The following is a 24,558-nucleotide window of genomic DNA, read 5'->3' as shown; positions in this document are numbered from 1 at the left end:
GTACACGTTCAGTTGAAAAGTAACAGAGTTGAACGGCATCAAAACGACGAGTAATTTGAATTTTTTAAAGATTTGCTTAAAATTTTGAAAATATAGACAATAGATGAATAGGCGTGCTGGCTACTGCAAATATACCTATGTTTGTGCTTTGTCGATTGCAGCTCAGAAAGAAGGAAGTAAACAGAATAGAACACATGTGCATGGGACGGAACAGAATTGGACAGCATTAAAACTGCGAGCTTCGTTTTTGATCATTGTTAGCGCGATTAAACGTACGCTTAATGTGGAGTTATTTCATTTTCGGTAAAACCTTATCAAATGATGGCTATTCTCATTACCACTAATGTTAGTTTTGAAGAATATAAAATTATCTAAGAAAGATAGTTGAATACTGAATACTGAGATAGCTAACTTATGCAGTAGGACCTAACGAATATAGTGGAATTGAGTTTGATTTTGGCACTGGCAAGAGTGTTAATTATTGGCAGGATATAATAGCTCACCTACTAAAATACGGTACAAAGTAAATCCTATGACAAGCATTACCGAAAGAAAATAGTTTCGATTGTTTGGGAAGATGATAGAACTATTTTCATGGTATTTGTATTTTTTCCTTTAAAGCTGTATTGGCTATATATGGGTCAAAGTAATGAAAAAAGTTTTCTATGACAACCAGACGGTCATATTTGAAACACAACTTTACTGATTTTTTCGTTCGATGAAAAGCCCAAAATAAGACTAGGGCATTAAACATGGGAGAACACTTTTTATCATCTTCAGATCTTTGCCTTCTGTGTTTTTGCCTTTCTACTTGCTCATGGCGGTATTGTTTTTTACAAAGAAATTCTTCAATAATCTGGTCAAATCAGATACAAGCTGTTCGTTTAATTTCAATTACGTCAGGACATGAAACATTCTCTTACATGGGATGACTGTACGTTACTGTTAGCTCTTCCACTGAACAATTGCATAACAAAGTACATTTTGTTTATTCACATCTACACATTCAAATGGATGATTGATAACCTGCAATCACAGTGCTTGTTAGTGAACAGTCGCATTGGTTCGAGGATTTTTTGCGACAAAAAAAAAAGCATTGACACTTAATATGTGCTAATTTTCTAGTGAGCATAATAGTACTTCAAATATTGCCTCCGGCAATAATTCATTACGTATAACTTTTGTAGAGATTTTCAAATTTATATCAATTTCGAATCAAACCGTACCCACTGTGCTTGCTGTCGTTGAGCAGAGTTACACTGTTGTACAAGTAGGGACTACACACGCGACAGACGATGTGCATACCGGCCGGAGCATGTTGTGCCACGAGTTCTCGATTGCGACCCATCGGGAAGCCGTATCGAGTGCACTAATCTACTACGTATGGGGGTGGCAGGCAGTAGCGTGACCTGCCTGCCAGGGTTTAGCTGAGTGGAGCATGAACCGATCGAGTCTCGCAAGGGCTTCCCTGCGTTCGTTTTCGTTATTCGTCGTTCATAACTCGGTGGCACTGGGTGCGTTTGTCGGCAGCATAAAATGTTTGTTTGATGCTGTTTTAAATTAGAATATATGTTACATAAACCTTACTTTCGAGGTTGTATACGCAAGTTACTGCTAGTTCGATAGATTTATCATTTTCGGTTAAGGTAGTGACACGATTTGTTAAACATCAAATTTACAACTAAATTTTTAATTATAACGTTATTAAGTGATGATCATCCAAATAAAAAAATCATTCAAGAAAATGCAAATAAGAAATGTTTCAGTACGTTCGTAATCTAATGAATTTTTTTTCTTGTACCATTTTTTTCTATTCTCGGAAATGCAAACGTATCAACATGGGCAGAGACCTTCAGTACAACACATTGAACGGCAGGCGTTCTGCTAGCGTCGAATGGTGACGATCATCCCTGTAGATTCGCGATCCGGGGAACTCACTTCAATTCAACGTCATCCGTCGGTGTGGCACTGGACAACTGTGGGCACATATAGCTGCACTTGAACCAGTAACGGAGTGAGTGAGTGAGTGAGTGAGTGAGAATACCTAGTACATAGACTACATCGGCGTAAATAATGGTGTTCTGAGTGTTCACAATGAAGAAGAACTCTGACCGTCAAAAGTGCATTTCTAGCGGAAAAAGTGCAATTTGCTAGCGTAAGCTGTACAAGGGTAGTTGGTGTCTTGTTTGATTTGCAAAACATTAATGTATCGGTGCAGCAAAACGTTCTAGCGTGTGTATTTTACTGCTTGCTGCCAGTTAGTGAATAAATAAGTCGCCACACAACCGATGGTAACAATAATGGTGACGGTTATGCAACTGGCGTTATTTCAATAGTGAAAACAGATTGCGGCGGAGATAGGACGTGTTACTTCGAAAAAATCTAACTGAGTGTGGTACGAATAACTAATGTAAAGTGTTGGACAAAAGATTCTGTTGTATAACATTTCAACAAAAAAGTATGGATTACTAAGTGCGACTTAAGAAGAAAATGCGAATTTGTGACAAACGTTGTATCAAATTTACAAGCAGTAACATGTGGTATACCGGAACTAATCGAGTTAAAGGAAAACTAACGTAAATTGATGTTTAAAGAATTATCATCAACATAACTGACTGTAAAACTAAGCACAAGTAAGTTATCACCTTAAAAATGATCTAATACATTTTTGTTTTACTTTAAAGCAACGTGATATTTTTATATTTACTGTTTTATAGGCACCAACCAGATATGTAGTCTGGCAAATCGAAAAGCATACAAAGCACAAAACAAAATATTTAGCGTTAGGGTGTTTTCAAAATTATTGTCGAAATTGGGCCGAAAGGTCCATGAAATGTTGTTCACGGGCATAGTTAATGGACTTATTAATGAAAATAGTACGTAAAACAATTGAAAATCTCCGATTTTTTTCAGAAAATTCCATAGGAAATTTTGCCATTTTCAATAATATCGCTTAAATCAAAATTCGAGCTTCTTTATGAACCCAGCTCCTTTTCGAATTGTTTAAAATAGATATTTTTAGACCAACCTTGTGTTTTTGTCTTGACCTTTATGGAGTTTGAAATACGTCGCACCGTTAATAAGAGGGTTGTGGAATTTCCTATTTATCCAATCCGCTGTGATTCCACAGGGCCTGGAAGGAGAAGTTGGTTTCGAATCCGGTTTCAATTGGTTTCCATTATAACTTGGTGCAATCAGCGGATCCCCCAGCTTGGGTAAAGAGGAACGGCATACATACTTAATAAGCGTTCCTTTAATGAACATCGCTTATCTAATTTTCCGCTCTTTCCCCTTCACATCCAGTTCCAGTTTGTTTAGATATTAGAAACCCCTTTGCATCTTTTCGTTAACGAAGAAGTTGGCGGTTCTTTCTGCTGACCACTTTTCGACTTTTACAGACTTCCTTACTACTGCTTGATGATTTAGTACTTGCAAAATTCGTTACTAGAGCCAGTGTACGTATAATCCGCGATGCTAGTTCTACATAAATTTCCGCCGATCTATGTATTTGTTCAGTTTTGATGGAAATACGGATCCGGCAGAACAGAAATAGACAAAATCTTTACTTACTTTACTTTCTTGGCGATAGTCCATGATCGATCCAACGAATTATGGTTTTTCAGTATTGGGCTGCCGTTCTCCAATCTCCTCGAACACCAGCTAATCGTGCGTCGTCCACGACAGCGCACATCCCTCGGGTACGGGTCTGCCCCGAAGTTTAAAGCCTCTTCCTGGTTCTCTGCTGAAAATGGTTTTGGCTACTTTTTCGTCGGGCATTCTGGCCACGTGCCCAGCCCAACGCAGCCTGCCACATTGTACTATCTTCACTGTATCAGCATATTTGTATACTTGATACAGCCCGTGGTTCATGTGCCTGTGCCACACTCCATTTTCCATTTTGCCACCAAGTATTGATCGCAGAATTTCTAAGCGCTCTTGCGTCCATAATTCATGTACGTATAGCGCTGTATAGCGCCAGTTTCAAGCGAATTTGCAAACTACGGGACTTCAGCTGGCTATGTAATCCGCAGAAAGTCCGATTCGCGGCTGCAATTCGTCGTTTTACTTTGCGGTTTACACCGTTGTCATATGTGACGAGCGTACCAAGGTATATGAACTCTTCCACTACCGTATGGTTTATTTCGATGTCATGGAAGTCATCCTCTAATCCATGAAGCATGTGAGATTTCGTGATGAAAGTCCAATTCCTTTCCACGTTTGCTCTTCATATTGCAACTTAAAAGGTAATGTTAAATAGCAGGTAAGCGTGCACCTCCTTGCTCCAGCTGACACAACGTCACGAAAGCGGCTGAGATCTCACATGCTATTCTAACGCATAATTTTGACCCATCTAGCGTCGCACGAATAAGCGTAATAAGTTCCTTCGGAAAACCATGTTCTAGGATTATCAGCAACAGCTCGTTTCATTTGACTGAATCGAACGTCGCCTCAAACAAACAGTTGTTGAAACCGCAAGTTGTACTCCCGGAAAATGTCTAGTAAACATCTGATCCGCCGTGGACCGATCCTCACGAGAACTAGCTTGGTACTCGAACGCGAAGGACTGTGCTAACGGTCTCAGTCTACAGAGCAGGACACGGGGAAGCACCTTATTAGCAGAATTGAGTTGGTTTTTCCAGAGTCAATGTCCTTTTTGAAAATTGGACAAATGAGGCTATCCAGCCACTTCTCCGGCATTCGTTATTGCTCCCAGATCTTGACAATAGCCCATATGAATGAAACAGTTTGCATTGCTTTTCCCGAGTAAACCTCAAGGAGGAAGTAAACTGTTTTATACATATGGAGCAATTCCGGCTCAAAACGCTGAAAAAAGGCCATTTTTGTCTTGACTATTTTGGATTGGAATGAAATTTTGCTGATGTATTGGGTACCACGCAAGAACTCATTTTACACTAAACTTTATTTTTTTCGTCAAGAGTAACTTTTCAAAAAAAAAAATCCACAAGAGTGTCTATCGATAGCTCTTCACATAACATAGACATAAGGGCATAATTTAAGCTATCTTTAAAAAAAATTAGGCAAATCGGAGGGAAAGGTTTTGAGATAAGTGACATTGTATGAATTTTATCAGGGGTTTTTCTTTTTAGATTTAGAAATTTGCAATAACTTGAGAACGGCTGGACCTAAGAAAAAAGTTCATATGACATAATATTTTACCAAATACTACAGAATTTGGATATTTTTGAAAAACTTGTCAAATTTCAAAGATTTAAAAAAAAAACCGAAATCAGGTCCAACGATAGGTCTTCACCAGATTTTGGGGCATAATTTTAACTATCTTTAAAAATTTTTTGCAAATCGGAGGGGATGGTTTTGAGATAGTTGACAGTTTATAACTTTTATCATGGTTTTGAAAAGTTTTTTCCTTCAGTGTAATTTTTTTCTAAAAATACAATTTCCTGCAACTTTCGCTTTGCCGCCATTCAGATCAAATAAGTAGTTTTCAAGATATGTTTTGAAAAAAAAAGTAATCTCCATTGGCGTAGCTAGAGGGGGTGCCTGGGGTACCAGGCCCCCTCCAGAATTCTGCAGGCCCCCTCCAGAAATTTTCCTCATTGGAATTGGAAACCGGGAAAAAACTCAGTGTATATGTTCCCGCTGTGTAGATATTTTCTTGTTCAGCAGGCATCGCAAAAGCGTAGTTGTCGTCGTCGTCAGTAGCCACCCCGGTTCATGCTGTTTCAAGCGTTCGTCTCCATTCAACTACATCTTGACTGCCCATAAACGCATAACAGTCCCATATGACTTTTCACCATTTTTGAAATAAGCCTGGGAATCATCTTTAAATTACCTATTCTTTCAATATTTCAAACAAAAAAGCTATGTTTGTTCCCGAAATGTTGGAAAAAATATTAAACTATGTCAGTCCCATATTACAAATAAACGCATAATAGTCACAGTAGTGAATATATATGAATAAGCATTTGATTTTTGGAAATTCCTGAACCGATTTGACTGCAACAACTACCAAACGAAAGATTTTATGGCCTACAAGAACACTATTGAAGAAAATTTGGAGCGGATACACGGTTCCGAAGCTATAGTCGGAACAAGTTCCGGAATATATGGAACTTGAATCACCTTGAATCACAATAATTCCATTATACGACACCTCTAAGTACTCGAATTTGCAAAACTAGACCATTGGTAGTTGTATAAAGTGTTCAAGACGTCATTGACCATATCTAACCACATATCTGGAAATGCTCCGGATACCCCTACAGGGATCAGTTTCTGAATAGAACTAAAATACAACATGTGACATCTCTAAGTACGCGAAAGTGCAAAACTAGCTCAGAATAGTTCATTTGTCGTCATATAATATGTCCAGGATCACATTGGTCACACTCGGACACGTTCTGGGAGTGTTCCTGACACAGGAAAGCGACCAGTTTCTGAGTTGAACAAAACCTCTTATGCGACCCCACGATAACAAATTACAAATAAAAGCAGAAAATGCTAGAAACTGGAAGTTTATCTTCAGAGTTATCCTTACTCTCGTCAAATTTCAAATAGTTCAGTACAGACATTTGAAACTGTTGAATTAAACGTGCACATGAATTATCAAAACAACAACCACACGTGGTCGTGAAAATACTCCACCGGCAGTCACCGGCTCACCAGCAATGCAAGGATCAAGGCATGCTGTAAGTGTGACTGTTATGCTTTTATTCTTGCTTATTCAAGCACAAATAAACGCATATCAGTAACTTCGGTAGTTTTTATAAGTTTTGGAACAAATTGTAGGTCACTTGCGAACAAATTGCTTGTAAAAGTATTCTATAATGTACATTCAAGAAACATTATGATGATTTGGACGATTTGTTTCCGAAATTTACTCAATACTTAAGAAAAAATTGTAGCGGTTTCAAATGCGTTTTTCGCCGCTGCACGTTTTTGCATATGTGACTGTCTTCCATTTATGGGCAGTTGAGCTCGTCGCAAATTTCCCACTCACAGAAGTCGCAAATCACTTTCGACCTGGTCGAGCCATCACGTTAAGCCTTCCTGTTCCTGATGCTGGTGCAGTTGTTAAAGAGAACTATTTTCGTTGCACTGTAGCCTATTGACTTTTGCCGATGACGATGGCAATCTCTCCAAACAGTGCTTGGAGCTCATGATTCATACGTCTCCGTTACTCTCCGCTTTCAGTTTGTACTCTGCCAAATATCGTCCGCAGTATCCTCCGCTCGAAAATCGCGTATGGCTTGCGTTTTGCGGAGGAGTAAGGAAGCCTAATCCTGCTTGAATGCGCAACAAGATCTTCTTACTAGTGTTGTTGTTCGTTTGCACCAGCAATACCAAATACACGAACCCTTCTGCCACTTCTACTTCATCGCCATCAAAAGTTACCGTCCGCGAGAGGCACGCGTTTGTTTCCTTTGAGTATTTGGTCTTGGCCGCATTTACGTTTAGAACACTTGTCCTAGATTCCGATTTCGTCGGATCACCCCTTCAAGTGCAATGTTGAATAGCATGCAAAATAAGCCGTCACCTTGTCCCAACTTTCGCCGCGTCTCAAAGTAACTCGAAAGTATCGCCGAGATGCACACGAAACACAACACTCTCTCCAATGTGCTCTGCTCGCTTGCGTCAGTTTATTCAGAAAACCGTTTTCGTGCATTATCTGCCATAGCTGGTCTCAACCGACTGTATCGTATGTTGCTTTGAAATCAATAAAGATGTGATGCGCGGATAGGTTGTACTCACGACATATCTGGTAATTGCGCGGATCCTCATCAAGCCCGCCTGGTATTTCCCTACAAAACATTGTGCTATCGGCGACAGCCAGAGTAACAAGATCATAATCAAAATTCAAATTTTTGGAAGGCACCCTCTAGGCCCCCTCCAGGGAAAGTTCCTAGCTACGCCAATGGTAATCTCATATCTAAATACGCCCTTTTGAAAAGTTACCCTTGACGAAAAAAATCAAGTTTAGTGGAAAATGAGTTCTTGCTTGGTATCCAACACGTTAGGAAAATTTCATTCCAATCAAAAATAGTCAAATCGTTTGGCTAGTTGAGCTAGAATTGTTCTATGGCCTCCGATGGATTGCTTGGTATAGCCGCTCGCTTCACACCTTTTAGAAGTTCAGCCGGAATACCGTCCTTTCCAGCAGTCTTACCGTTTTTCAGCTTACTGCTTCGCAGCTTGGCCATCGCTCTCAATGCTTATCTTGTTTCTGATGATCTCAGTGTTTACCTTCCCATTCAACAACATCTGGAAGTGCTCCTTCTACCTGGCCGCAAAAGCCGTTTTGTCAGTAAGCAGTCACGGCAAAATTCCTGCGGCCCACCATTTTGTAGAAACTTCGTGTGTCGTTGCTGACGAATCACTCCTCTGCACCGGCGAACACATGCACCTCTACTCGCGTTTTTAGACAGTGGATTCTGTTTTCCACAGCTCAAGTCTATCTATACCTTTCCCTGTTCTGTCGTGTGGCCGCAGTGAGTATACGACTCCTAGGCCTAGCCTGGTTCTTCTCATCTGTCACTCTTTGTTATTTGACATCAAACCAGCTTCTACGCGTCGTGTTTAACACCTTCCTCGCCATTATTTCAATGGCGCCATGGAGCTTCCTCCATTGCCCACTTAAATCGTCTACCCTTTGCTCCTACTGCTCTGCGATTCGTTGATTAACCTTTCTGGCGTATTCCGCTGCCACGCCATCTGTCGTCAACCGCGGGATGTTGAAACGTAGCGCTTTTTTTTGTGCGAGCCTTCGCCGCTTCCGACCCAGCTAGCATTTTCATATGTATAAAAAAGATAAAAATCAGCATTACGTACAGATATACATGCTAAATAAATCGTATTTCATGCGCAAAATTGGCATATCCGTACTATTTTGGAGGCGATATACGTGATTACGAATAATTTTGAGCGTAACGACTATATAAGTATTTATATACGATAATATCCGATTAAGCGCGAGTCGCTCCGTACTACTCTACGATTTTGTGCTGAAAATCGTATGTATGTCAGTCATTATCATTATATACGACAGAAAATCAACTTGATCCCACTTTATCCAACTTTAGTTACGATTTCGAGTTTGTTAGGAGATATTTACGATAGTTTTCGTACATTGATATACGAGTTGGTGCTAGCTGGGGACAATTTTTACAGTGTGTTGAATATATGAGAATGCGGGGCAAAATTCAAAACTGTTAGTTCTAGACATATTTCAAACTCTTGGAGCAAGTTGTTTGTTATCATCAAAGCCTATATTTGCTTGAATGTCTCATGTCGTTGGACAATAGCAAAAAGCTCCAAGCCCCAAATTGTATATTTATACATAATATGGGTTGAAGATGGCTTCGTATTTGTAAAAATGATTTAAATCATTAAATGCATCTTGCAAATGTCACTTAAATGCATCTTGGAAAGAATTAATTTACAAATACATATTTAATATACAAATACATAAATTTAGAACTATTTTAGGAAATTTAAAATACAAGTTTTTTTTGTCTTCCATCTCCATCACTCTTTATCAGTGTCACTTTTATTTCCACCAGAAATATCCTCATCATTCATGTTTTCTGTACCATTTATTTCAAAGTAGTTTAAAATTTCTGTATCTCAGTCATTTTAAATTTTGTTTGCTTACTGAAAGTTATAAACGGATCCGATTAGGTCTCATTAAATCCTCGTGCTGATTCTTGAAGGTGTGTGATTCAACCGCGATTTTCTTTCGATTTTGTGGGTGGCTTCCAGACCTTGCTCTAATAATTCTCCGATGGGTAAGTCAAGTTTTGCGATAATATTAGCACTTTGGATTAATGTCTCATGCACTGTCAAATGCATGTAATACCATTTGTACAATGCTATATATGGCTATCTTGCTTCTTGTGTGGTCAGTTATATTCAAAGATGGCCGAAGTTTCGGCAACGAAAAGGTTTTACGGGAGAATTTTTTTCTTGGCTTGCTTCAATGAACAAAGGGTTGGAAAGCAATCTTTATGCAAAGCATTTACAGCATCTCGAAGAACAATGTACTTCTCCTCCGACAAATCTGGGTCTGAGAAAAGAACCAGTTTTTGAGCAGGACTTAAGCATACTAATTCTTCCGGGGCATTACTCGAAACTAAGTCTGCAAATTGTCGTTTTTTTGTTTTCGATAGAAGTTTTTGGAGCGTCTTAGTCGAATACGAAATCTGAAATTAAAAAAAGAAGTAAACTTTTTCCAAATTAAATTGTACTATTTATATTTATACGTATCTGTCGCGAATTTTAGGTTTTTGTTTTTGTTGAACGACTTTTAAGGCTTTTAAGGCCATCCATGAGACGAATTTTCAGCGTTATTACTGTTATTGTTCATATCTAACTGGGGAAATCAAATGACAACTGCAACCAAGCTTCATGCTCTTTTAAAAAATATTTTCTCGCTCTATGACATTTGGTCCACTTCATATCCCAAGTAGCAAACTTTAAATCCATTTAGTTGAAGCAACCGGATTATGACTGAAAAAAGTCATAATTCGGTTACCATAATTACTTGGTAACAATCGTGCTAGTAGGGGTTTAGCTTTGAACAATAAATAGCACAAAATTGGTACAAATGTTTATAAATATGTTCAGTTGTGCCTGCCGACAGAGACAACCTCTTAAGGCCCAAACAGAATACTGCGTCAACGCGTCCGTCGGCGTCATTCTGACAGTTTTCCCATGGGTTTACTGTCAAATTGACGCTGACGGATGCGTTGACGCAGCATTCTGTTAGGGCCTTTATAGTGGAACACACATGACGTTCTTTTCTTTTCAACATAAGGAAAACCATTCCTGACAGTTCATCAGCGGTCGGTGTTGATCTACAAATATTGAAAAATCTTGCAGAGTTGTAGGATCACTCTGTAAAAGACACTTTGAACAATCTATTGGTGAATATTGTAGCTTGGAACTCGGTGGTGTGTTTTTTTTAAACTAATCAAAGTTAATGTTGCTACTTTTGTTAAATATCATTATTATCTCTGCCATTTCAAGGTGTCGATTTCTTAAGAACCTGAACAAAACAAATTTCATCTGTAAGCAGAAATTACTTTACTAACCTTGATTGTTATTCTCCATTTATTTTACAAATTTTGATTGGTTACGCGAACTACGAAATTTTAAGTTTTTGTCTATGGCTCAACGCACTGTGATCTTGCGCGAATCTCACACACGACGAGATAGTGGTCAGAGTTAATATTTGGTCCCCGGAAAAACCGTACATCGTTGACATTCGAAAAGTGTCGACCGTCAATCAAGAAATGATCGACCTGAAAGCTAGTCTTCATTTGGATGCCTCTAGGTGTGTAGATGCTACAGATGGCATTCCTCTAGCTGTGGCGTAATTAATGAGCTTCCGATCGTTATCACTGGATCTCAAGATGAAGGCTATGCCTTCCAATGACAGAATAGAAGAATTCATTCCTCCCGATCTGCACATTTGCATCATTTGATAACGATTTTCGCGACATGTTTTCGGCACTCTCCATGTGTCGCACGATAAGTTTTTGTTCATGGACGAAACTGGCTACTTGTCTGGACGTTCCTGGAAGTGTCCGGAACTTGTCCAAAAATAACCAACGGGATACTAGGTAATTAATCTGATTTCGATTGATCTAGTTTTTAAACTCGGGCGTTTTACGATCATTTTGGAAGTGTCATTGAAGATTTTTATTTACTGTATATGGGTCATTCCATCTCAAGTGGACACAAAAAAAAATCAGAAAAATTGGATCCGACCATCAGCGATTTCGTCCAAAGTTGGAATAAGTGTTCATTCCGACGTCACAACCAATTTCTCAAAGTTTTACGCCAATTGATCAATCCCCCTAGCAGTGGCGCTACTTCCTTTTTACATACTTTCAAAAAAGGTCATATTTCAGGTTTAAATATCTCTGAGACCCGCCAGGGCATGTGGTTCGCTGGTACTTGTACCTTGCCCTGGCGCTAAAAACATGAGATCAGTCTGAAGTTTTTTTTGAGCGTCTTAGTAGAATACGAAACCTGTTTTCGAACGAGACACTGAGGAAGCCTGCAAATTGTAGGCGAAATACGTGTCTGTCAAGAATAAATATACATAGTAGAGTTAAATTGGATTAGTTTTCTTTTTATTCAATCCCAGATTTATTTTTTGTACTTAATCCTTAGCGATATGCTTGATGGCTTTTAAAACATCTTTTTTTCTTTCCCCAGTGGGCATGACCAAGCAGCAAAATTTGACCCATCAGCACAAGTCGGGAAATGGTGTACCGAACAGTGGAATCAATACGTCGTCAGCTGCTATGAAGCAGCAGCAGCATAAACAGCAACAGCAACGCCAACAGAAGCATACGGTCCATTGGTTTCGAAAAGGCCTTCGACTGCACGACAATCCGGCCCTTCGGGAAGGGCTCAAGGAAGCCACCACATTTCGGTGTGTGTTTGTCATAGACCCCTGGTTCGCTGGTAGCTCCAACGTCGGTATCAACAAGTGGAGGTAAATCATGGTCGAATTTAATGATAGATTATTATTGCCCAGAGATGGCATAGGACTGATTCAGACAGTGGCAATCAACAAAATAATGACATGACAATCTGACTGATTTTTCCCGACCTTACTGTACGGACAAGCGGATTACGTATATAAAATCCGCATTACGCTTTATCTGGCTCATTAAGTGCATCTATATCATTGCATTCCATTTGCATTGCCGAGTCGCTCAATGTATGTTACTCCCACGTTGCAGCAACTGCGTTCGCATCCAGTAGGAGTTCCTATTTCAATACAAATTTCTATTCCTGTGTGGTTCCATTGAGTAAATAAGTACATCTGTTTGTTCATACTAGCACCATGCTATAGTAGAAGTTTGTCTACTGCATGCGTCCATCGAGTTACGGTCACGTGGCAGCCAATGTGTTCCACGTTGAACGACACAGTGACGGGCGGTAAAATTACCCTCTTATCTCGCTACCAGATATGTCATGCTCGGTCCCGGACCTACGACTAGAAATATTGTTTATCGAGCACAGGCGAGTGTTTTTCCCATGTGCAATAAAGTACGACAGTAGAGTGAGACAATTGACTAATTTTGAGCTTTGTGAGAATACATATTATGTTACCTAACGACGGTGTTTAATAAACGACGTAAATAAATCAATTGTACTGTTCATGTAGGTTGATGAAATTTCCATTTAAGGTTTCTGCTGCAATGTCTGGAAGACTTGGACCGCAACCTGCGAAAGCTGAATTCTCGCCTGTTTGTGATCCGTGGCCAACCAGCCGACGCGCTGCCAAAGCTTTTCAAGGAATGGGGAACAACGTGTCTTACGTTCGAGGAGGATCCGGAACCGTTCGGCAAGGTTCGCGATCATAACATCTCGGAAATGTGCAAGGAACTCGGAATCGAAGTTATTTCGGCCGTCTCCCATACGTTGTACAAATTGGAAAGGTACTTTTTTTTGTTTGGAAAATTACATTCGAGTTTATTCGACGTTTACCGCTTTTTAGGATAATCGAGAAAAATGGTGGCCGGGCACCGCTCACCTACCATCAGTTTCAGGCTATATTCGCCTCAATGGACCCACCACACCAACCGGAGCAGGCTATAACGGTGGATACCATCGCTGATGCTTCGACTCCGCAGTGTGATGATCATGACGATAAATATGGAGTTCCAACACTGGAAGAGTTGGGTTTTGAAACCGAAGGTCTCAAACCGTCCATATGGGTTGGAGGCGAAACCGAAGCCCTTGCTCGATTGGAGCGGCATCTGGAGCGGAAAGCTTGGGTAGCTTCATTTGGGCGACCAAAAATGACACCGCAATCGCTGCTCGCTAGTCAGACAGGACTATCACCCTATCTGCGGTTCGGTTGCCTAAGCACAAGGCTATTCTACTATCAGCTAACGGATTTGTACAAAAAGATAAAGAAAGCATGTCCGCCTCTCTCGCTGCACGGTCAGCTGCTGTGGCGAGAATTTTTCTACTGTGCAGCGACAAAAAATCCCAATTTCGATAAGATGGCAGGCAATCCGATTTGTGTGCAAATACCGTGGGACCGCAATGCAGAAGCACTGGCAAAATGGGCCAGCGGGCAAACGGGTTTTCCCTGGATCGATGCCATCATGACGCAACTGCGCGAGGAGGGTTGGATCCATCACCTGGCACGGCACGCGGTTGCCTGTTTTCTGACACGTGGCGACCTGTGGATTTCCTGGGAAGAGGGAATGAAAGTATTCGAGGAGCTGCTGCTCGACGCGGACTGGTCGGTGAATGCCGGCATGTGGATGTGGCTTTCGTGTTCGTCGTTCTTTCAGCAGTTTTTCCACTGCTACTGTCCGGTGAAGTTTGGCCGGAAGGCGGACCCGAATGGGGACTACATCCGCCGGTATCTGCCGGTGTTGAAGGTAAGCCATATTTTTTTTTATGAATTCTGAATGTGATGTAATGTAATTTGAAATTGATGCATAAGAACCATTTCCAACGAAATAATGTAAATCAAAGCGTTCCCCCATCAAGCGGAATTATTTTCTACGGAATGCGTTTACTGCAAATTGGCTCCAGTAATACATAATTGCCAGTTTTAGCAAATGTTTGAGTTGCTCCTCATCCTCTACCTCATTAAGAATTTATAACGTATGTTGTTATAGCATTTTTCGAGTAATAATAATGCTACAACAATTTAAAATTCAACGATTTAAAAATAAAGATTTTTAAGAAAGTCAGTTGACTTTAAAACAACTACTAACTCTAGTAAACTTTGGGAACGCGAATCTCAATTTCCTGATCGATTTGCAACAATTTTTTTAGTAGTTTTTAAATCTTTTGAAAAACTTTTAGCAGTCTAATCAAGAATCAAAACGGATTTCGAGCTACATTCTGCTTTCTACAAAAAACTTAAGGAATTTCAAAGGTAACAAAAACTTATGGTTTTTGATAAGCAAAGATAGTTATAAGATAAGCTAACAGTCAATAGAAGCAGAAGGAATTTTCCCACCCTGCTTACTGATAAAACGGTGGTTGCAGCGAGACGGAGGAAGCATTTCCTCTTCCGGAAAGAATCGCAGAGAACATAAGGAACAGGATGCAAATTGTGAGCGATAGTCAAGTTATGAAACCATCAACATAGAAGAAGATTAAAGAAACTATCTGTAAACTGAACAAGAGTAAAGTTGCTGAGAAGCAACTTCGTAAAACCAAGACCGTGCGGTTGAACGAAGTGATTCACCGAAACATTCTCAAGACGAACAAATGTCGGAGGAATTTTTGGATAGCCTCGTATGCCCTATCTACGAAAAGGATCACTGAATAGTTTGTACGAAGTATCGATACATAACATTTCTCAATTCGGCGTACAAATTGCTTTAGCGTCTTGTTCTTGAATTAAGATTGTTGACGAGATCTTTAATTGGCAAATAGCAAGCTGGTCCAGCGCCTCTGTGGTTCAAAGGTACACGGGTACCAGTGAGCGACACGCCCTGGCAGGTGTTATGGGTTCAAATCCGGTTATAATCTCTGATTACAGCTTGGTTCGACCCATGCACCTTCCAGCATTGGACAAAAGATAGGAGTCACAACGACAACTTGTTAACCATAGCTACCTATTACCCCCCCCCCCCCCTTCCTTTCCACCCTTCCCCTTCATTCCCGAAAAAATCCTTCTTCATTACTTTCCCTTACCGTCCCTTCATCAATTGTAGAATCATCGTTTCAAAAAAAAATATTAATATATGCCTGACCGCATTTCAAGGTCATGACTAAAGTCACGAGTTTGGTCAATTAAAATTTGTGTTGAAATAACAAGCGAAATTTATACACTCTTCTATATTCAACAGTTAAATTTACTGCTTGACGTTGACAGCCATAGATTGAAATAATAAACCTGCTGCATTGTTTTCGCTATGCAATAAAAGTTTCAAGATAACTAATTTGCCATCAATTGAAAGTCAATTTACAGTTTATGTGTAACTTCAATAGTAACTATTTTGTAACTATACATGTTACATATTGGTTATTATTATATTATATTAATGTAACCATATTTAGTTACATAAGTTGCGCTATTTCGGTTACACAACTGTTATATTTTAGGTTACTGTAACCGAAGTTTTACATTTAAATTTGTCGCATATCAGCCGCTGCGACTCAATTGTGACAACGTGTGCTACTTGGGCGGCAATGGCAGGCCTCACGCACTTCACGGTGCAGACATCAAGAGCACAAAGCGGGATACATACTGTTATTTACACGCGATCTACAGCGTTTTCACCAATTGCAGAATTTTACACTCAGAAGCCCCAAGCATTGATCATCTTCCTTCAGTGTCCATGATTCATGTCCGTTAAGGGTTACCGGAAGCATTAACGTTCTGTAGAATTTATGCGAGTTGGCAACCTTCGGGACTGGTTCAGCTGGTTACGTAATACGCAGAAAGCTTACATGTTTCTCTGTTCTGACGTGATCCGCAGTGAGCATGCGACTCTTGGCCTGGTTCTTTTCATCTGTCATTTTCTGGCATTCGACATCAAACAAGCTGTTACACACACCCTTATTCTGCGAGGCGAGTGACGTAACTAATTTGGAGTCATCGCGAATGAGGTGACAATTGTCGCCTAGGTGACACGGTTTGTCACTTAGGTGACACGGGGTTGTTACCTAGGTGACACGGTTGTCACCTAGGTGACAGCACGCAATTCGACTCGCCGTGGCGAGTCACGGCGAGTGACAATTGTCGTATTGAGTTACGTGACTCGCAGAATAAGGGTCACGTCGTGCCTATCACTTCCCTCGTAGTTGTTGCCATGGCGGATCCTCCACAGCCTACTTACGTCTTATTCCCTTTCGTCCTGCTGTTCTGCGATTCGTTGATCAAGCTTTCTGGTGTACTCAACGGGGTACTGACAACTACAAACTGACAGCTCCCATATATAAAAAACGTACCTCGAAATGCTGGTTCCTGGTTCCACTACTAACCTTTAAGTGTGGTGAATAACTCGAAATGATAACATTGCATGAATTTACATGCAATACGCGTGCAAATTTTGTCTCTCAGTATACTATTTAGAAACTATTGTTTCACTGATGACCGTGAAAAAATGTCGGCATGGACCGACAATACCAAAATCATCGTCGTAAATGCTTATTGCAACAAAGTTGATCTACCTTTTTATTGTACTTTTTTCGTTGAAATCTGCGTAAACAGATACAGAACGTTTGAAGCATGAACCTACAAAAAGGCATTTGTGTAAACGAAAATCAAAACAAGTAAAAGATTGTTTTTCTACATATGCTGGCAAAAAAATTCCACTCGGTTTGTTTACGTTTGTATATTTGCCGTGTGACGGGTTAAGTAAATCTTATTTGCTTACGACTTTCATCTTAATTACATAATTATAAACAAATACAACACAGAATAAAAGCTATCGATTTACAATCAGCAAGATAGATGTGCAATTTTGTAATACGCGCATTTCAAATGTAACGCAAGATGAGCTTTTGCTTCCATAATTGATGCTACGAAAGTGAACGTTTTCCTATAGAAATATTGCATCACTTATTATGGACGGCCCGAAAATGCGATTGCAGCGCCGCTCACAACACTGATAGCAGTTACGGGAAACATGCTCTGAACTGTCATTATAATAGGGGGTAGGGTGTTCTCCACTGCAACGTCATATGCCGTAAACCGCTAGATGTTGAAATGCAACATCCTCTCAGTGCGAGCCTTCGCCGATTTCGATAACCTTGCGCGGATCTTACGACGAGATAGTGGTCAAAGTCGCTAAGAAAAGATGTATATTGTGACTTCCAAAAAGTTTTGACCGTTAAACACGATCGATCTGGGAGCTAGAGTCTTGAATTTTCAAGTCGTGCGCACCCCATAAATCCTTTCGAACCTGTCATAGAATTCGTCCCTAGCAAAGCAAAGCAAAGTCTTGAGCATTAACCGTCACTAGACATTATCCTTCTTTATCGACAGACTTCGCAGCCGGCTGTTAGAGTACATGAAAATTACGGGGTCAGTGCAACGATCCTACTGATTCTGTCTAACAAAAACCGACTAGCCGAGAGATTCGAACACAACTGGCTTGTTAGATCAGCATCGTACCTCGAAGCTAACTGGGCGGTTCAATTCGTCCCTAGTACCATCGAATTTATGATTTGTTGGTGACTATACGTTGGTGACTGTAGTTGAAGAATTTGCCTTAATTCTCAACACCCATATACGGTCATCGGACCGAACGGCTGGCCACCGAACTACCTTCGAGTCAATGTTGCTTTCAAGCCTCGATAGTTGCAATCCGAAATAATGACACATAGCTTTAGTCTTAACTGTCCACCATTGACATTGAGGGTTGAAATATTTGCCATTTGGATATTTTCTAATAATATATCTAGCTAAAGCTTTGCCGTACCTCGAAGCCAGCAAAACGCACATTTTTGTACCAAAAATCTTTGGGAAATCATCTCCTTAACCCCATGCTTTTTGCAGCAAAGATAACAAGCTGGAACTTCCAGGAAAGTTTTGTTTTTAGTTTAACTGAAAACTCGCAGACATGTGTCCACTAGAGATGCCAATACCGGGAGTTATTTTGAAAACCGGTTTTTCGGTATTGATAAATGCAATACCGGTAAAACCGGTAAAAAACCGGTAAAAGTTAACTCTTGAAAACTATATTTAAAAATCAAATGATTTAAAGAAGATCCTTCCATAATCAATGATACTTAATTTCTGTCGTATAGTAAATTGACTAGTTCATTAAAAAATAATATTTAACAATGCGAAAAGAATTTACCGTATCATCTTTTAAACGAGAACAAATTTCAATGAAAAACTTCCGGAGGCAGAGAATCTTCATTCGGTGTGCACAGAGAAAAAAAGAACAATTCCTAGTGATAAATTAGAAATGTAGCGTAGGAAAACTCTTGTTCACGAGCTTTTAATAAGCTGCTTAGATACTGACATTTATGATAAATTATAACTGAAGGTCCACTCTGCTGCTCGGTTTCTGAGTTTATTCCATTGACTAAAATAATAAAACATTGCAGAATTTTATTATTAAAACATCCTTGATGTCTTGAAGAATATTACGAAGTCATTGCAAATAGTGCGGCTAATTATAAAACGAATAAATATACGAACTCTCTCTGAAATTCTACCAATACAGTAACTCGAACAGCAGTTATGCGATAGTTGAAAGGTGTTCCTTGAGTAGTTTTAGAGTTCGTAGTTCGTAGAGTTTGCAATTTTTCCGGTATAGCAATTCGACAGCAGCCGAGGCTGGTTCTTATTCAACAACAATTTCTTATTTATTCATGAATTTCTCATCGCTTAAGTAAAGCGTATCCTTGTTTCTCAGCAACGAAAACAGTTCTCTTCAACGACCCCATCGACACCAATAACAGAGGAGCTCAACATGCAAGATGGCACGATCAGGTCGATAATGATTTGCGACTTCTGAGACGACTGAGAAATTGGCGACGAGTAGCCCATGGAGTGGAACGAGTTGAATGGAGACGACTGCTTAAAAAGCATGAGGCACTCCGGCTCACGCTGACAGCGGTGAGGTATTTCAGGGTTTTCCCTTTGGAAGAACTACATAATTGAGTTATTATTTGTAGAACCTTCAATCATGAATTTAAGTTTCCCCGTGCTTTACAAGTTTTACCAGCGATTCAGGCTTCTTGAGTTGTTATTTGATCATGCAAAAAAATACCGAAAATACCGGTTTTTGGTCTTGGAAAAACCGGTAATTCGGTATTGGAAAATAGCCCGGTAATACCGGTAAAACCGGTTTCGGTAAAACCGGTATAGCATCCCTAGTGTCCACCTTCCAGCGGCAAAGACTGAAAATTAGCAAGATTTGTTATGTTTACACGGCTGTAATTTTTTTGTATGTAACATCTAAGCTTTGTGCAAAAACAGGTTGATTAGATTATTTCTCAATCTTTGTTTCTTTGGATTCAAGTTGATACCTCAAACATAACTGTCCCTATTTATTTATTTATTTATTTACTATTTGATGGAGCTTTCAACCGTTGGTTGGTTCGCCACAAATAACTGTCCCTAGACTCGATAGAAGAGGGCGTTTTCGAAACGCTGGTAAGAAATAGGTTCAGAATCTTGGATATGTGTTCTTAAAAACATGAAGAAATCTAGCTTTAGTTTTCAGCAGCTCACATAAGCCATGCTAAAGGGTTAAAAACTTAAGCCAGAAATCGCCCAAATAAGCTTGATATTCGAGTTTTGAGGGTCAGGGAAAAATATTTGAAGCATCAGGGAAAATCAGGGAAAGTCAGGGAATTTTATTTTTGGATTTGAGTCGACACCCTCAGCATGCCCACGCATCAAATGTTTATTGATTTCAAAGCAGCATACGATACAGTCGATCGAACACGGTTTTCCGGACAAACTGACGCGACTGATTAGACATTGGATCGAGTGATGTGTTTTTTACGCATTTCGAGCATACTCTCGAGTCTCTTTCAGACGCGGCAAGTTTTGAGATGAGACAAGGTGACGGCTTATCCTGCAAGCTGTTGAACATCGCCCTGGAGGGGGTGATCCGACAAGCGAGCATTGAAATGCGAGGCACGATTTTCACCAAGGGTAGCCAAGAGTCTAGGAGGATTGGGCTACAAATAAATGGGTCGAAAACCAAACACATGAAAGGAAGAGGCTCAAAGGAAACAAACGCGCGCCTCGGACGGTGTACCGTTGACGGCGACGAACTAGGAGTGGTAGATAATTTCGTGTATTCAGGTCGCTGGTGACCGTGAAAAACAGCACTAGTAAGGAGATTCAGCTGTGCATTCAAGCGGGAAATCAGTCCTAGTTTGCCCTTCTCAAAACGCTAAGATCAAAAAGCATACGCCGCCGTATGAAGCTGACAATGTACAAAACCCTCATTAGACCGATAGTTCCTTATGGACTTGAAGCTGTGACGTTGCTCACGTAGGACATATGTGCCCTTGCCGTGTTCGAGCGAAAGATACTGCGGACGATATTTGGTGGAGTAACAAACTGAAAGCGAAGAGTGGCGAAGGCGTATTAATCACAAGCTACAGGCACTTCTTGGAGCGTTTCCCATCGTATTTCTGACGAAAGTCGGTAGGATACGGTAGATCGAACACGTCGTAAGGATACAGGAGGGCAGTGCGACGAAAACAGTTCTGTTCAACAACCCCACCGGACGGCGCACCAGGAACACAGGGGCTCAATGTGCTAGATGGATTGACTAGTGATCGAAAGTGATTTGCGACAGCTGAGACGGCAAAGAAACTGGACTGGACGAGTGGACGAGCGAACCGGGCACTATGCTGCTGACGATGACGGCGATTAAACTTGAATTTGGTCCATTTGGAATTTGGAAAATGGATTTGAAATTGGACTTGAATTGGGCTTGAAAGCAGACTTAAAATTTTACTTGAAATTGAAAGCAAACTAAACTTGCCATTTGATTTGAAATCGGACATTAAATTAAATCTAAAAGTAGACTAAAGTTGAATTGGATATTATGTGTGAATTTAGATTAACTGAGATTAAAATTCTACTTCAATTCGAACTAGAAATTGGACATGAAGCTGGTTTTGAATTTGAACTCAAAAATGAACTTAAAATAGACGTAAAATTAGACTTGAAATTGATCTTAGACTTGAAATTGATAGAAATCGGATATGAAGGTAAATTTAAAATTACGGATTTCAAAATGCAAATTGATAGACCTACCTCATGTTTTTGTCTTTTTAATGAGTTCAGGTATTTGATTAATTTTTTATAATGATAGTTTTTACAATCGACGGTTGGGACAATAGAAGTAAGTAATGGAACAAAGGTGTTTATAGTACCTCAGGGAAGGCAAGACGTCAAGGGAAAAGCGGAAAATTAGGTAAGAACGGGTCATTGAAGCAACGCCGCTTAGCAAGTATGTGTGCCGTTCCTCTTTACCCAAGCCGGATGATCCGCGGATCGAACCAAGCTATAATCGGAGCCAATTATAACCGGATTCGAACTCAGTTTGTCCTCCCAGGGAATATGAATGCAAATATTGGTGAACATTTGAACCACAACGGACTGGATAAAAAGGAGACTCCACAACCCTCAATTAAGCATGCGACGTATTTCATACTCAACCAACAGTGGCGGGTTGAGTTATTTTTAGATACAAATTGTGCCTCTTCCTCCGTCTAATGTAGTCAAACCATCTTATAAGAAGTTTAGTTTTGTTTAAACCTCAGTTTAAAGTTTTGTATGTTTAAACCTCAAAAAAAATCTAAAACAAAAATAATAACAAAAACACTCTTTGGTGATTGTGTAAAAGTCTGAAAATCAATTACTCTCCCCTCTTCTGCTCTTGTTTGTGCTCCATGTGAATTGTTTTGACTGCAATTTGAATTTAGTTCTGTCCATAAATAATTCTAAACAAAGATAGTAAAGAAAAAAAAAAAGATTCAATCAACATGCCTTTTGTATTTTGAAATATATTTTATTTTTTAATAGGACCACTAAAGGTCAGATTGCGACTGGCAGTGCTTTAACATTTATTTTACACATTTTTTGAACGCAGCCAAACTGTTATTTTTAAGCTTTGTTAATGCAATCAAGCATTCTCGGGTGAATATGGATGGTATTGTATATTTATTTAAATTTCAGTTCATACACCGTTTCAAAAAAGTAATAATTGATTCAAAATAACCGACTTGCGGTGCGAAATAACACATTTAAATAATAAAATATGTAAATTTCCAGCCAAATTGGGAATGATCATTTCGGATCGTTTCGTAAAAGTGTTTGGTACGTCTCTACAAATGCTCACGATGCGCACGAGACTGAAGTAATAATTTTTCCTCTTATAATATTTATACAAATAGTTGCCCAGAGGTGAACCAATAAATTTAACTTAATGCTAATCCTACGAAAAGAACATGACATACAAGTTGTATAAATTATTTCCGTGTTTTCTATTTATATTGCAGAACTTTCCCACACGCTACATTCATGAGCCTTGGAACGCACCGGAAAGCGTACAGCGGGCAGCAAAGTGCATAATCGGCAAGGACTACCCGCTGCCGATGGTTAATCACGCGATCGCCAGCCGCGCGAACATGGAACGCATCAAGCAGGTCTATCAGCAGCTGGCCAAATATCGTATTCCGAGCAGTGGCTACGACAACGAGTGCCCCGAAAAGGGTGGATCAGCAATAGCCGGTGTAATGACCGCTGCCAAGATGCAACACATGAACGTTAGTAGCTTGAACGAAAGCCCTAGTCCGACGACGATCATGAAAAATGTGAACAGCTCAGGAAACTACATGTGCCGCAGCAATCCTTCAGCACAAAGTGAACCCAATGCCAAAATCATCACCTACCACCAGAGCAGAGCTTCGCTTAGAGGAGAACCGCAGCTGCGACAGCAATCAACACCACATTCCCAGCAAAAGCAACAAGAGCAACAACAACAACAGCAGCAGCAACACGAGAACTCTGTGGGTCAGCAAACTCGCCCCGATCAGTACGATAGTCTCCTGTCTACTCAGCGAGGTTCCGCATATGTTACTATCAAACCGGAAAACTCTATTATGGGAGTTAGCAACGACGAGCTGATGAATGCGCATTTCAACTCGCTACAAGATCAGCTAAACACAAGCATGATCCCGTTAGGCACCAGCACCAAGCTCGAATCGAACAACAGCTTCGAGTACGAGCGCAATCAGCAAAATTTATACAACAACCAGTTTAAAGTGGAATATACGGATAATTTCGATTCCGGCTACGGTATGCGCAATGCAAATTTCTATAATCGCGACCGGGATGACAGTGCAGTAGATCATCATTTCCTACAACAGCAGCAGCAACAACAGCAGCAGCAGCAGCAGCAGAACCAGCAGGATCAGGAAAACGAGCAGTCGGTACAACTGATCAAAACCTCTCCCGATTCTAGCCTCTATCAGAAACAGCTACCGGCAGATGAGCCAATCCTTGCGCCCCCCAAAATGCAACCGTTTGGTGATAACCACTTCGGTTCATCAATGCCGTACGTTCCGATGCAACGCTTCCATCACTCCAATCACCATCACCAGCAGCGCAGTACGATGGCAGACAATCACCGCCGGCAGCAGCAGCAGCATCAACAACAGCAACAGCAGCATGCGGAACAACAACCTATGCAGCAGTCGCCGCCAATTAATGAGGAAAAACTAGCGTCCGCCGATTGAGTTGCTTCGGTGTGCACTGTTATGTTACTACTAGCTGACCGGTGCGAACGGTGGGAAGGACACCTTTGTGGTGAATGTAAGTGCTTTTATTATCGCTACAATCTAGTTGTTCATCAATAATCGCCCTTGGATGCTGGAGATTGTTGAAGAAAAACTTTACCGTATAATTGAATCCCGATGGTGAGAAATATAGCAGTTTTTAGATGATTCGTTATAAATTTTGCTTTCAGTTGTGAAGAAAAAACTTCCGAACGCCCCCGTGTGGTACGAATGGTGCTAATTGAAAAAGCTGAAGCTAACTAAAAGCTTACTATCGGAGACATTATTGGCTGAAGCCCGCTACGTGCCGTTTGCCTA

General features: G+C 40.3%; 1 protein-coding gene across 1 annotated transcript; it reads left to right on the top strand.

Annotated features, from left to right (window-relative positions):
* Window positions 1-1,364: 1,364 nt before the first annotated feature.
* LOC128739201 (cryptochrome-1-like) lies at window positions 1,365-24,413 on the top strand. Its single transcript, XM_053834635.1, has 6 exons — window positions 1,365-1,646; window positions 1,847-2,633; window positions 12,202-12,484; window positions 13,185-13,436; window positions 13,496-14,393; window positions 22,963-24,413. Coding segments are annotated over exons 2-6 (2,673 nt in total). The 5' UTR covers window positions 1,365-1,646; window positions 1,847-2,632; the 3' UTR covers window positions 24,202-24,413.
* Window positions 24,414-24,558: the final 145 nt, after the last annotated feature.

Source organism: Sabethes cyaneus, chromosome 3 (assembly GCF_943734655.1).
Source record: "Sabethes cyaneus chromosome 3, idSabCyanKW18_F2, whole genome shotgun sequence".
NCBI classification, from domain to species: Eukaryota; Metazoa; Arthropoda; class Insecta; order Diptera; family Culicidae; genus Sabethes; species Sabethes cyaneus.
This window is presented reverse-complemented; position numbering and strand designations above follow the sequence as displayed.